Source organism: Dipodomys ordii, unplaced genomic scaffold, assembly GCF_000151885.1.
Source record: "Dipodomys ordii isolate 6190 unplaced genomic scaffold, Dord_2.0 Scaffold23, whole genome shotgun sequence".
Taxonomy (NCBI): domain Eukaryota; kingdom Metazoa; phylum Chordata; class Mammalia; order Rodentia; family Heteromyidae; genus Dipodomys; species Dipodomys ordii.
Genome location: NW_012267239.1, coordinates 11,608,045 through 11,619,992, shown reverse-complemented (window position 1 = coordinate 11,619,992; position 11,948 = coordinate 11,608,045). Strand labels below are relative to the sequence as shown.

Below are 11,948 nucleotides of genomic sequence, written 5' to 3'. Positions count from 1 at the left end.
CCCCGCCTGCACACCCCCACACTGACCCTGGCCAGTCTGCACACCCACCTCCACAGGCCCCCACACGGACCCCTCGAGCAGCTCAGCCAGAGGCCGGTAGTACTCGGAGGGCAGCACGCGGTCCTCGGTCAGGCGCACCTTCACCCGCAGGGCGCCCAGGCTGCCCCTGGAGAGACAGCGGGGGGGGGGGGCTGGTGTGTGGACCTGAGGCCAGGGCTGTGGGCCCTGGGGAGGGGGGCGGGGACAGGTGAAGGGACACTGACAGCAGAAATAGGGACAGATGTGCCCAGCTCTGCATATGTGCATGGAATAGGCAGCGTGCACAGGTATGCGTGGCTGTCAGGTGTGAGCCGGTGTGAGTGGGTGTGAGTAATAGGTGTGAGTGTGAGTGGTAGTCAGGTGTGAGTGGGTACAAACAGTACATCCAGGTGTGAGCCTGTACGTACGGTCCACACAGCCAGGTGTGGCAGGTATGAGCAGGGAAGGTGCGTGGAGACAGGACTGGTGTGCGGGTGTGCGCACACGCGTGCACGCATACAGATGGACAGTGGTAGATGTGAGCGGTGTGTGTGCTCCGCAGGTGGGTGGTGGGGTGGGCTCGGGGTCCACAGTACACCGTGGGGGCTGGAGAGGGTGCCCACGGGTCCAGCGCGGGCCCCCGCCACCGTGGGGCCCTGTACCCGGCATCCTCCGCTGCCGTGGGGAAGGGGAGGAGGTGGAACCAGCCGTTGGGGGGCCTCTGCAGCAGGGCCTGGGGGGAGAACTCCACCTGTGGGGACACACACACACACACACATGCGCACACAGACGTTTCCTCCCTTCCATTTGGCTTTCTCAGACACGGTTGAACCCCAAGAAGGCCTGGAACTCTCAATCCTCCTGCCTCTTGGGACGGAGGGGTGCACCCCGCACCTCACGCCTCACGCCCTCTCCCCCCGGGGCCCGACACCGGGGAGCAGATGTCTCCCACCATTTGCCGTTTGTTTCTCCAGCCGTCCTTCCCTCTGTCCCAGCCCTGCCTCCCTGGAGGACCCCAGCCACACCCTCCTTACAGGTGGGGAGACGGAGACCCCCGTGCTCTGGGAGGGGCTGCAGAGATCTAAACCAAGTCTAAGTCATGGCACACTGAGAAAGCCAATTTGCCCTCCTAAGCCTCCATTTCCCCTTCCCTAACCCGGGCGAACAGCAGCTCAGCCGGGCGGAGCCACCAGGAAGGCTGAGTCAGCACAGCTCTGCTGGACAGCGCACCCCGTCCCCCAGGGGACAATGACGCCGCACGCCCCTGGGGGCAGCCAGGGCACCAGGGCCCGCGCACCCGCCCTTCCCAGCCCAGGAGGCTCAGGCCTTTTGGCCCATCTGTCCCAGAGGCACCGGGCACCGTGGAGGGCGCCGGAGGGCGGGGCTCACCATGCCCAGGAAGTCATTCTTGCCCACCATGTCCCAGTCCCAGAGTTCCACGCGCAGGGGGGCGACCGCCCCCGGCGCGGCCCGCAGCTCCAGCACCTCGTCCCAGTGCGGGAACCGCGTCTTCTTGATGATCTGGCGTGAGAAACAGTGTGTTTGAGTGACAGGTGGGGGGGCGGGCAGAGAGGAGACAGAGGGGGGACCTGAAGGGGGACGGGGCCCACCCACCACCGGGGCCCGCACTGGCCCGCTCCCCTCTCCATGCTCACCGACGTCTCTGAGCTCTGGCTGCCCCAGAACACACGAGCAAACGGGTCTGATGTGCCGGAGATGTCCCGGGGGGCCAGGTCCCTGGGGAGGGGAGAGGGGAGAGACACAGGACGCTTGAGAACCCAGACCCCCAGAAAACGGGCCTCAAGGGAGACCCAGCTGGCCCTGTCCCTACGTCCATCCATCCAAAGGATCGCATCCCTGGCTCTGCCAGCTTGGCTGGGCCACACTGAGGGGAAATCGTTTCCTCATGGGGAAAATCGCAGGGGCCTCACGGGGTCAAGGGTCACAGAAGGTGACTTCATTGTGCCCAGGGCTTGGCGGAGCCCCTGGCAGGTGTGAGTGCTCAAGCTCTATTCATTCCACAAACCTTCGCACCCGCACCCTGCCCAGGAACCCAGAGCCTGCAGGAGACAGACCACACCCTTGTTTCTATGGCAACACAAAAACCCTCTCCAGCGCTGTCTCCATCCTGCTTCTCCAGGCTCCCGCAAACCCAGGAACCCCCTCCACACACCATGAGGGACTGCCTGCTTCCTGCTTCGCCAGGCATCCAGAGACTTTGGTTTCCTAGGAGCCAACATCGTTGCTAAGCGACAGCAGTCAGCCCCTGTCCTGCTGGTGAGGATCCTGCTTTGCCTCTTGGTGGGGAGGGGGCCATGGGCAGAGGGCAGGTGAGGAGCCCGGGGCCACACACTGAATCTGCACCTGGTCCCCGGCCTCCTTGATCCAGTCCTTCTCCATCAGAGGACCAAGGCTGGAGGAATGGGGGAGGACTGAAATCTATAGATGGTAAGCAAGGCTCAGAGAGGGCAAAGAAGGGCTTTATGGTCACACAGCAAAGCTAGAAATCTATTCTCTCCTACCTGCATGCACAGAGGCCCCGAAGTGAGGACTGGAGCAGAGGAAAGACAAAAAGGATGACAGATGACAGAGACCGGGGAAAGGGGCAGATGGACGCAAGGGCTGAGGAGAGGGAGGGGATCTTCAAGACAAGGGGAGAGGAACATGGCTGCTGGTGGGCTGGGGTCCCTAGAGGCCTTGCTGGCCCTACATCTCTCTTCCTGAAGACTTTCTTCAAGAGAAAAGACCCACCTTTCTGCCCTCTTGGCCCACGTGACTTTGATACGCCAATCCCTTCTCCCAGACCATTAATGACCAATAAGGTCTACAGAGTCCGTCCGTGTGATTGGTTCAGAAATAGGCATATGTCCCAGACAGAACCAGTAAGAGCCCGCCCGAGGACATTGCTTGGAATGGCCAGTTGTTGGCCACGAAGCTAGAAGCTGCCAGACGGGGGCTGGGGGCTGTCTTGCCCCCACCAGAGGGATACCAGCCCAGAACGAAGCCAGCACAGCCAAAGATAGAGCCAGTTTCTCACATTCCTGATCGAACCCCTGGATCCAGCCATGCCTGAAGCCATCTCTCCATTCTATGAACCAACCAACGGACAGTTCTGCTTAAACCAGGATAAACTGAAGATCTCTGTCCGTTACAACTTGATTCCTACATCCCCAACTGGCCTGTCCAATCATCCACCCCCAGTGGTTGGCCCATGGTTGGAGATCACCGGGAGGGAGGGAAGGGAATAAGGAGATCTTACTTGTGATTTGCCCCCCTCCCTAGCCCAGAAAGCATGCAATGAGTGAGCTGGGGCTGCAAGCGCTGAAGTCCCCTAGGACAGAAGAGGTCCCAAGGCTCCCAGAGCTGGAAACACAGGGGGCCAGGCCCACGTTCAGACCACGGCCACCCCACCTCGGTGGTGACTGACTGTACCTGGCCTGCCGGATGTGACACCGAAGACAGCGGCCACCTGCGTCGTCCAGGACCTGCACCGCCAGGCAGACCTCGCCCTGCACCTCTGCGTCCGGGTCCACGTGGCTCAGGTTGATCCAGCTGTCGATGCCTGCGGGACACACACAATGATGCTTCGTAGACACGGGCCTAAAAATTCCCCGGTGGGGACTTTTTCCTGTCATGCGTCCTCTGTCTGACATAGGGGCTGTAATCAGCATCATGTCAATGGGAAGAAACAGGACCATGGTGGGCCAGGGAGGCTCTTCCCAGGGGGGTAGAGCCCCAGCCAATGGGGGTTTGGACCAATGCTCTGAGCCATGTGCTGTGTGTCCCTTGTCACCTTGAAATACAGTCCCTAGCCCTCAGCCCTGCTCTGCAGAATCTCGGGCATTCTGTCTGTCTCTGTTCTCTCCAATGCTTCGAAGATAAGATCCTGGTGTCTTCCAGCTCCTATAGTAGTGAGGAGTCAGCTTTGTTTATAAATTGTCTATCTTTTCTCCCTCAGTGGGAGACAGTATTGGGGTTTGAACTCAAGCCTCGGCTCACTAGGCCGGTGCTCTGCGGGGGAGCCACACCCTTACCCCCTTTGTTGTTTGAGTCATTTTAGGGATAAGATCTTGTATTTCTGGCTGGGCCACCCAGGTATCTGGATCTACAGGCCCATTCGGCGGTCACCACACACACAAGGAAACAGGCCACCATGAGCAACAGCACACAGCAGCGTCCGCCCCCGAGACCCGCAAACGCGTTAGGTATTTTCTGTAGGTTACCACTTGTTTCCAGAGTCAAATATTTAAGGAAATAAGAGACGCCATCCCAAGGAGCGCCAGCAATAACAGCAACTTAAAGCAACACGTGTTTAAAAATGAGCAGGCACCGCAGAGCATGCGCTCAGCGCAAGGCGCTCCTCCCCGGCAGCATCCTCAGCGGCTCCCGCTACGATGGGGCTGAGATCTGAGGACCACAGCCGGCAGCCAGCCTGGGCAGGCGTCTCCAACGGACCCGCAAGAAGCCAGCGGCAGAGCCGAGCTCCAGCGGCAGAGCGCCGGCCGTGCCAGGGGCAGCGCCAGGCCCGAGCTCCGGCCCCGGGCCCGCACCGGACCCATGAAACCACCGTCCGCAGAAGGGCCCGGCCCACCTCGGGGGTCGGCGGTGATGGCCTCCTTGCTCAGGGAGATCTTGCCGATGACGTCATCGTGCCTGCAGGGGGGGGAGGTGTGAGCCTGGGACCAGCCACCCGCCGATGCAGCCAGGCAGGAGTCCGGCTGGGCTGCGCTCAGCTGTGGGGCAACACCCCTGCTTCCACCGCCTCCCCCAGCCCCGCGCCTGCGCACCCTGCCCACCCCAGGCCCGCCCCGCACTACCGGATGCCCGACCCACACGCCCCGCCCCTCTGCGCGTGCCAAAACCCCGCCCACCACATGTCACGCCCCCTTTCCCGGTCGCTCCTTGGCCCCGCCCACCGCACGCCCCGCCCACCGCACGCCCCGCCCCCAACTTCCTCCCCCTCCAATCCCCACCCACATCTCGCCCCTCTGTGCTCACCATGGCCACACCCACCATACGCCACGCCCATTGCCCAGCAAAGCCCCGCCCCTGCGTGCCCCGCCCGCAGCCCCGCCCCACTCACCCCACGGTGTCCTGGTCCAGCACGTAGAAGGCCAGATGGTGGAAGTCCTGCGGCAGGTGCACCGTGTACTCCTCCCCCCAAAAGGGGCTCAGGCTCCGCCACACGGTCGCCGTCCTGCAAGAGGGGAGTGGGCTGGGCCGGGTCCCCACAGACAGCATCCGCCCGCCGGGGACCGTCCGGAGCCCCACGGATGCCCTCCAGGACAGGCACCTCACGATTCTGACGGGGCCGGGACAGACCCAGTGTGCACAGACCCCGTGCACACACGCAGAGGCCTCACACACACACAGACCCCGTGCACACACGCAGAGGCCTCACACACACACACAGACCCCGTGCACACACGCAGAGGCCTCACACACACACAGACCCCGTGCACACACGCAGGGGTCTCACACACACCCACAGACCCCGTGCACACACGCAGAGGCCTCACACACACACAGACCCCGTGCACACACGCAGAGACCTCACACACACAGACCCCGTGCACACACGCAGAGGTCACACACCCACAGACCCCGTGCACACACGCAGAGGTCACACACCCACACACAGACCCCGTGCACACACGCAGAGGTCACACACCCACAGACCCGTGCACACACGCAGAGGCCTCACACACACACAGACCCCGTGCACACACGCAGAGGTCACACACCCACACACAGACCCCGTGCACACACGAAGAGGCCTCACACACCCACAGACCCCGTGCACACACGCAGAGGTCACACACCTACAGAGCCCTGTGCACACACGCAGAGGCCTCACACACACACACAGACCCCGTGCACACACGCAGAGGCCTCACACACACACAGACCCCGTGCACACACGCAGAGACCTCACACACACAGACCCCATGCACACACGCAGAGGCCTCACACACACACAGACCCCGTGCACACACGCAGAGGCCTCACACACACACAGACCCCGTGCACACACGCAGAGGCCTCACACACACACAGACCCCGTGCACACACGCAGAGGCTTCACACACACACAGACCCCGTGCACACACGCAGAGACCTCACACACACAGACCCCGTGCACACACGCAGAGGTCACACACCCACACACAGACCCCGTGCACACACGAAGAGGCCTCACACACCCACAGACCCCGTGCACACACGCAGAGGTCACACACCTACAGAGCCCTGTGCACACACGCAGAGGCCTCACACACACACACAGACCCCGTGCACACACGCAGAGACCTCACACACACACAGACCCCGTGCACACACGCAGAGGTCACACACATGCACACACCTACAGAGCCCTGTGCACACACACAGAGGCCTCTCACACACAGACCCTGTGCACACACGCAGAGGCCTCACACACACACACAGACCCCGTGCACACACGCAGAGGCCTCACACACACACAGACCCCGTGCACACACGCAGAGACCTCACACACACACAGACCCCGTGCACACACGCAGAGACCTCACACACACACAGACCCCGTGCACACACGCAGAGGCCTCACACACACACAGACCCCGTGCACACACGCAGAGGCCTCACACACACACAGACCCCGTGCACACACGCAGAGGCTTCACACACACACAGACCCCGTGCACACACGCAGAGACCTCACACACACAGACCCCGTGCACACACGCAGAGACCTCACACACACCCACAGACCCCGTGCACACACGCAGAGGCCTCACACACACACAGACCCCGTGCACACACGCAGAGGTCACACACCCACACACAGACCCCGTGCACACACGAAGACACACACACACAGACCCCGTGCACACACGCAGAGGCCTCACACACACACAGACCCCGTGCACACACGCAGGGGTCTCACACACACCCACAGACCCCGTGTACACATGCAGAGGCCTCACACACACCCACAGACCCCGTGCACATACACTGAGGTCTCACACATGCACGTGCACACACGCAGAGGTCACACACGTGCACACACCTACAGAGCCCTGTACACACACACAGAGGCCTCTCACACACACACAGACCCCGTGCACACACGCAGAGGCCTCACACACACACACAGACCCCGTGCACACACGCAGAGGCCTCACACCCACAGACCCCGTGCACACACGCAGGGGTCTCACACACACCCACAGACCCCGTGCACACACACCGAGGTCTCACACATCCACGTGCACACACGCAGAGGTCACACACGTGCACACATCTACAGAGCCCTGTGCACACACGCAGAGGTCTAACGCACATGTCCACACACGGCGCACATCCGAGGAGCCAGACTCATAGAGAATGAGCATGGGTGTGTAGTCCACACACACTCCAGGGAGGCCCGAGACGCAGGCGCACCCCACATACACAGACACACAGGGTGTCCTCAGAGACTTCTAGAACCACATACCTGTGTGTGTCACCCAGACACACAGCATGCAGCACCTCTGCTGACATGTACCGAGCCACACCCACACCCACACGGGCTTGCTGGTGTGCACACAGATCCAGTCACTGTCTCCATCCTTCCAAGGCCTTTGGGAGAGGCCATTGACCAGGTTAGCTCAGGGATGCTGAAGCGAGGCCCGAGGAATACTTACTGCTGGAGAGGGCGGCAAAAGGGAACGGCAAAGAGGACAAGTGTTCCAGATGGCTGGGACAGCATGTGCAAAGGCCCTGAGGCAGGAGTCGGTCTTTTTTAGTTCAAAGAATGAGAAGACATCAGAGGCAAGGGAGCGCTGAACACTGAGATTCATGGAAAGCAAGAGAGACCGCAGGATGGCCAGGGACCACGTGCTCACACACACACACACAGGCTGTGCTGCTGATCCAGCCCAGGGGCACCACCTTCAGACAGACCCTGGACGATTCCTCTTACTCCCTTCCCCAGCCTTTTCCCACGCCTGAGGTCCCCTCTTCTCCCAGCTCCTGATCCAGCAGCTCCTCGGAGCTCAGTGTGTGTGTATGGGGGAGCAGGGGGGGCAGCCTGAGGTCCCCCAGAAAAGCACTCTGCAGAAGGGGCTGAGAGCAGCCCGCTCTCCGGGGTGGGAGGGACCAGTGGAGGTCAGCCCAGGGCCCCCCGGCCTACCCCTCTCCCCACGGGGTCTCCGCGCTCCCAGCTCCCTGCCCATCTGGTCCAGAACTGGCGCCAGGAGCATCCTGAGTCCTGCTGTCTCCATAGGAACCGGGGCTCCCGCCGCTGCCCACCCACCTCCCTCCCGCCTGCCCCGCCCCCGCCACAGGTCCATCCACACCGCCCAGCCGGGACTCACACCCGCGCAGGCAGGCTCGAGCGCTCACGTGGGAGTGCAGAGGGCCCATGTGCATGTGCACACTCACACACACACACACTGGGCCCTGGGCCCCCCTCACACCAGCATGCTCACGTGGACACAGGCATTCACGCCAGCTCTGCCACCTCTCCCCCGCACACTCACGAGTAGGCCCAGCTGGAGACACACACACACACACACACACACACTCATCCTCACACACACTCCCCGGCACCAGCAGCACCCGGCAGGCCCGGAACCAGCCAGTCCAGCCAAGCGTGAGATGCCAGCCCAGGAGAGGCCAGTAGCGGAGAGAGGCGCAGGCTGGTGGCGGCTGAGTCACCAGAGAAGGAGAACATCCGGAGGATGGTGGGATACCGGGGTACGGCGGGGTACAGCGGGCCTCCTCGGGGAGAGGCTCACGCCCCAGATCTTTGGTTATTGTTGGCAGAAGTCTTCATAGGTAGCCCGGTTTGGCCTCCAACTCACAATCCTCCTGCCTCGGCCTCCCAAATGCTGGGACTACAGGTGTGCGCCACCGCACACGAATTTGCCCTTCCTGGATTCAGCAGGTCTAGGAAGAGCCCCTCCCCCCACTCCGTACCTGGCCACCACCTCATCGTCCACTTTGACCAGGCAGTAGGGGTCACTGCTTCCGGACCTGCGAAGACAAGGGGGTGAGGGAGGGGCTCGAAACCGCAGCCCTGGGGAGAGGCGTCCAACCTGCCTCATCGATCAGGCAGAGGAGGTTGGGCCCCAGGGGGACTTAACCAGGGTCATATGGTCAGTCCAGCAACGAAGATGTCACCCCCCACAACGCGGGTGGGAGCCACTGCACGGACACCTGGCCTTCCTCCTGCCCCCCCTCCACCCCTTGAGAAAGGGACACAGGGACACAGGACGGGAAGAGTGGGAGCCCCGAGGCGTGGTTAGGTCCAGCGGTCTTCAGTGCCCGGCCGTGCCCCTGCCCCCAAGGTGGCCGGCTGGCACCTCCCTTCCCAGCTCCTGGCCTTGACTTCACTGCCCTGTAAATGGGCCCAGACATTATTTTGGCAGGGGCTGGAAGGATAAAATGGGGGGGGCATGATGGACTGGTCCCTGAATGGCCCAGGAACCCCCAACCTGCCATGGTGCCTGGGGGTCACTGCTGCCCTCCCCCGGGGGTGGGGATCCCCCAACCTCAGAAGGACGGACCCCAAACCTCAAAACTGAAGTGACAATAGGCATGCTATTTCCTCTTGGGTAACCAAGCCAGGCCCATCTCCCTTTCAAAATACCAGTCCTTGGGCTGGGAGGGTAGCTCAGTGGTGGAGCGCTTGCCTAGCATGCATGAAGCCCTGGATTCCATTCCTCAGAACCACATACACAGAAAAAGCCGGAAGTGGCGCTGTGGCTCAAGTGGTAGAGAGCTAGCCTTGAGCAAAAGAAGCTCAGGGACAGCACCCAGGCCCCGAGTTCAAGTCCCAGGAAAAAGAATAGTCCTGAGTTCAACGCAGCTCTCCATCCGAGAGTCTCCTCCCCACTGAGGCTGCCCTGTCCACCCCTGACTCTAAAAATAACCCTGCAAGCCTTGCACTCCACCATTGCTTCCAGCCCTCAGGGCGGCTGAGGCAGGAGGATCACGCGAAACAGAAGTTCGAAGCCAGCCTGGGCAACATGGCAAGACACAATCTTCACACACACACACAACCCTCTGAGCCCCAAAATCATCTCACTCCCCATGTTTCTGCATTTCCCATCTGCCTCCCTCAACCACCAAGCTGTGAGCTTCTTGGGGAACACTCTGCACCCCTCTTTCTCCTCCATCTCCCACTTGGCGTGGAGTTGGCCTGGGGGGGCGGGTGAGTTCTGAGTGGACAGATGTTTGGAGCGTGTGCTGATTCCATCCCCCGCGCCCAGGGCGGGCGGTCAGCCCTCCTGGGGGCCGCCGCCCCTCCCCCGCCCCTGGTCCTCTCATGGGAGCTGAGCTCAGCACGAGCTGCTCCGGGCTCTGACGCACAGGCACAAGCCCTTATCGGGATCCCATCAGGTAAGGCCAAAGTGGCGTGGCGAGCAGGGAGGGATGGGCCTCTCCCCTGCCTGGCCTCTCCCACGGCCCCTGCCCCAGGGCAGCATGGGAAAGAGGTCCCTCCGTGATCCCGGTCTGGTTTTATCCTGAGAAACTCTCGGTGTTCAAATCCTAGGGAACTGTCTCTCCGGTCCTCAGTTTCCCAGGCATGGAGGGCGGGGCCTGGGATGTCTGCCAGCGGCTACGGCCAATCACAGGCGGGACTCTGAAATCCGCTGTGGCCTCCTCTGGGTGAGGTTGGCCATTGCTGTGAACCTGGCTTTGGGGTCTGGGCCCTCCACCTGAGGGGTGAGCAGAGAATGCAGCCCCTCCCAGAGGCCCCCACCCCCGCTCTGATACCTCAGCATGGTCTGGAAGAAGGGGGACACCAGCTAGGGAAACTGAGGCAGGGTGGATGGGCGCCCAGTCAGGGACCCCTCGCACCACCCTTGCTCTGGGGCGCGGCTCTTTCCTGGGCTGGGGAAAGGCAGGGGGTGAGCGGGACCCAGAGGTGCTAGAATGAGACGATGGAAGACAGGGCTCAGACAGACAGACAGACAGCCCTCACCCCTGGATTATGGAGATGGTGTTGGTCCTTAATCTCATTCTTAGAAAGAGGGTGGCCTGGGAACTGGTCTAGTTGCTCTGTTGTTCTTTCAGGTATATTTGTTTGGGGTGACTGCTGAGAAAGGGGGTGCTAAACTCCCTAAGGCCACAGTGGCAGGGTACTGTGGTAAGAAGGTTCCTGAAATCAAAGGCCAGAGAGAGAGACAGATAGACAGACACACAGAGAGAGACAGAGACAGAGACAGATGGACAGAGAGAGAGAGAAACGGAGAGAGCACTCCCCCTCCCAGCAGAGCTAAAGCCCACCCTCAATCAGGACCAAGACTCCGCCTCCCAGCTCACCTCAGCACAGGTGAGCCCCCAAAGGTCCCTAGGATCAGGATCGTGGCTCCGCCCCCAGCCCCCAGTGCCCAGAGGGGAAACCAAGGCTCGGAAAGAGTTTGAGTTCAAGGTCAGGCAGCCAGCATCCTCCCAAGGATTCCACACCTGCCTCAGGTGCTGACAGCCTCAGAGCCTCTCTCTGGGCTCCAGGCCAATGGGGGGGGGGAAACTCCCCTTTTCTGCTGAGTCAGCAATTGCTGATTCAGCTGGGGGGGGGAGCCAGGAACAGAGGCGCCCAAGCCACCCCAGCCGGGTCTGTCGCGCGTGGCAGGGACGGGCCCTGGGGGGGGAAGGGAGGGTGACGGCCTCTTCAGGCAGCTGGACACCTAGAGAAATGTCACCCCGGGTCTGGCGGCTACCAGACCTGGGGAGGGGGGTGTCTCAGAGCCCTGGGTCAAAAGGACCCCAGGAGGCCACCTGGTGATACTGATTGTTGTTTGCACCAGGACCATCTGGATCGACTCCTGGGGGGGGGTTCCCCGATATCCACCCCCAGCACCTGCCTGCAGCCCCCTCCCCAGCCCGGCCAGAGCCCCTGGGGCACATCCCGGAACAAAGACGCCCGCGGTCCCTGGCACGGGGCCTGCCCGACGCCG

The 11,948-nt window shown here is 62.0% G+C and overlaps 1 protein-coding gene across 1 annotated transcript in view; it reads right to left on the bottom strand.

The window, feature by feature from the left end:
* Rasal1 (RAS protein activator like 1 (GAP1 like)) overlaps positions 1–11,948 on the bottom strand; it is a 27,037-nt gene that overhangs the window by 10,530 nt on the left and 4,559 nt on the right. The window contains exons 4-11 of the mRNA XM_013014303.1: positions 8,962–9,018; positions 5,102–5,215; positions 4,610–4,671; positions 3,451–3,580; positions 1,674–1,755; positions 1,408–1,539; positions 681–769; positions 49–166 (exon numbers count right to left, since the gene is read on the bottom strand). Of these exons, the coding sequence (XP_012869757.1) occupies positions 49–166; positions 681–769; positions 1,408–1,539; positions 1,674–1,755; positions 3,451–3,580; positions 4,610–4,671; positions 5,102–5,215; positions 8,962–9,018 (784 nt within the window). The remainder of the gene's footprint in view (positions 1–48; positions 167–680; positions 770–1,407; positions 1,540–1,673; positions 1,756–3,450; positions 3,581–4,609; positions 4,672–5,101; positions 5,216–8,961; positions 9,019–11,948) is intronic.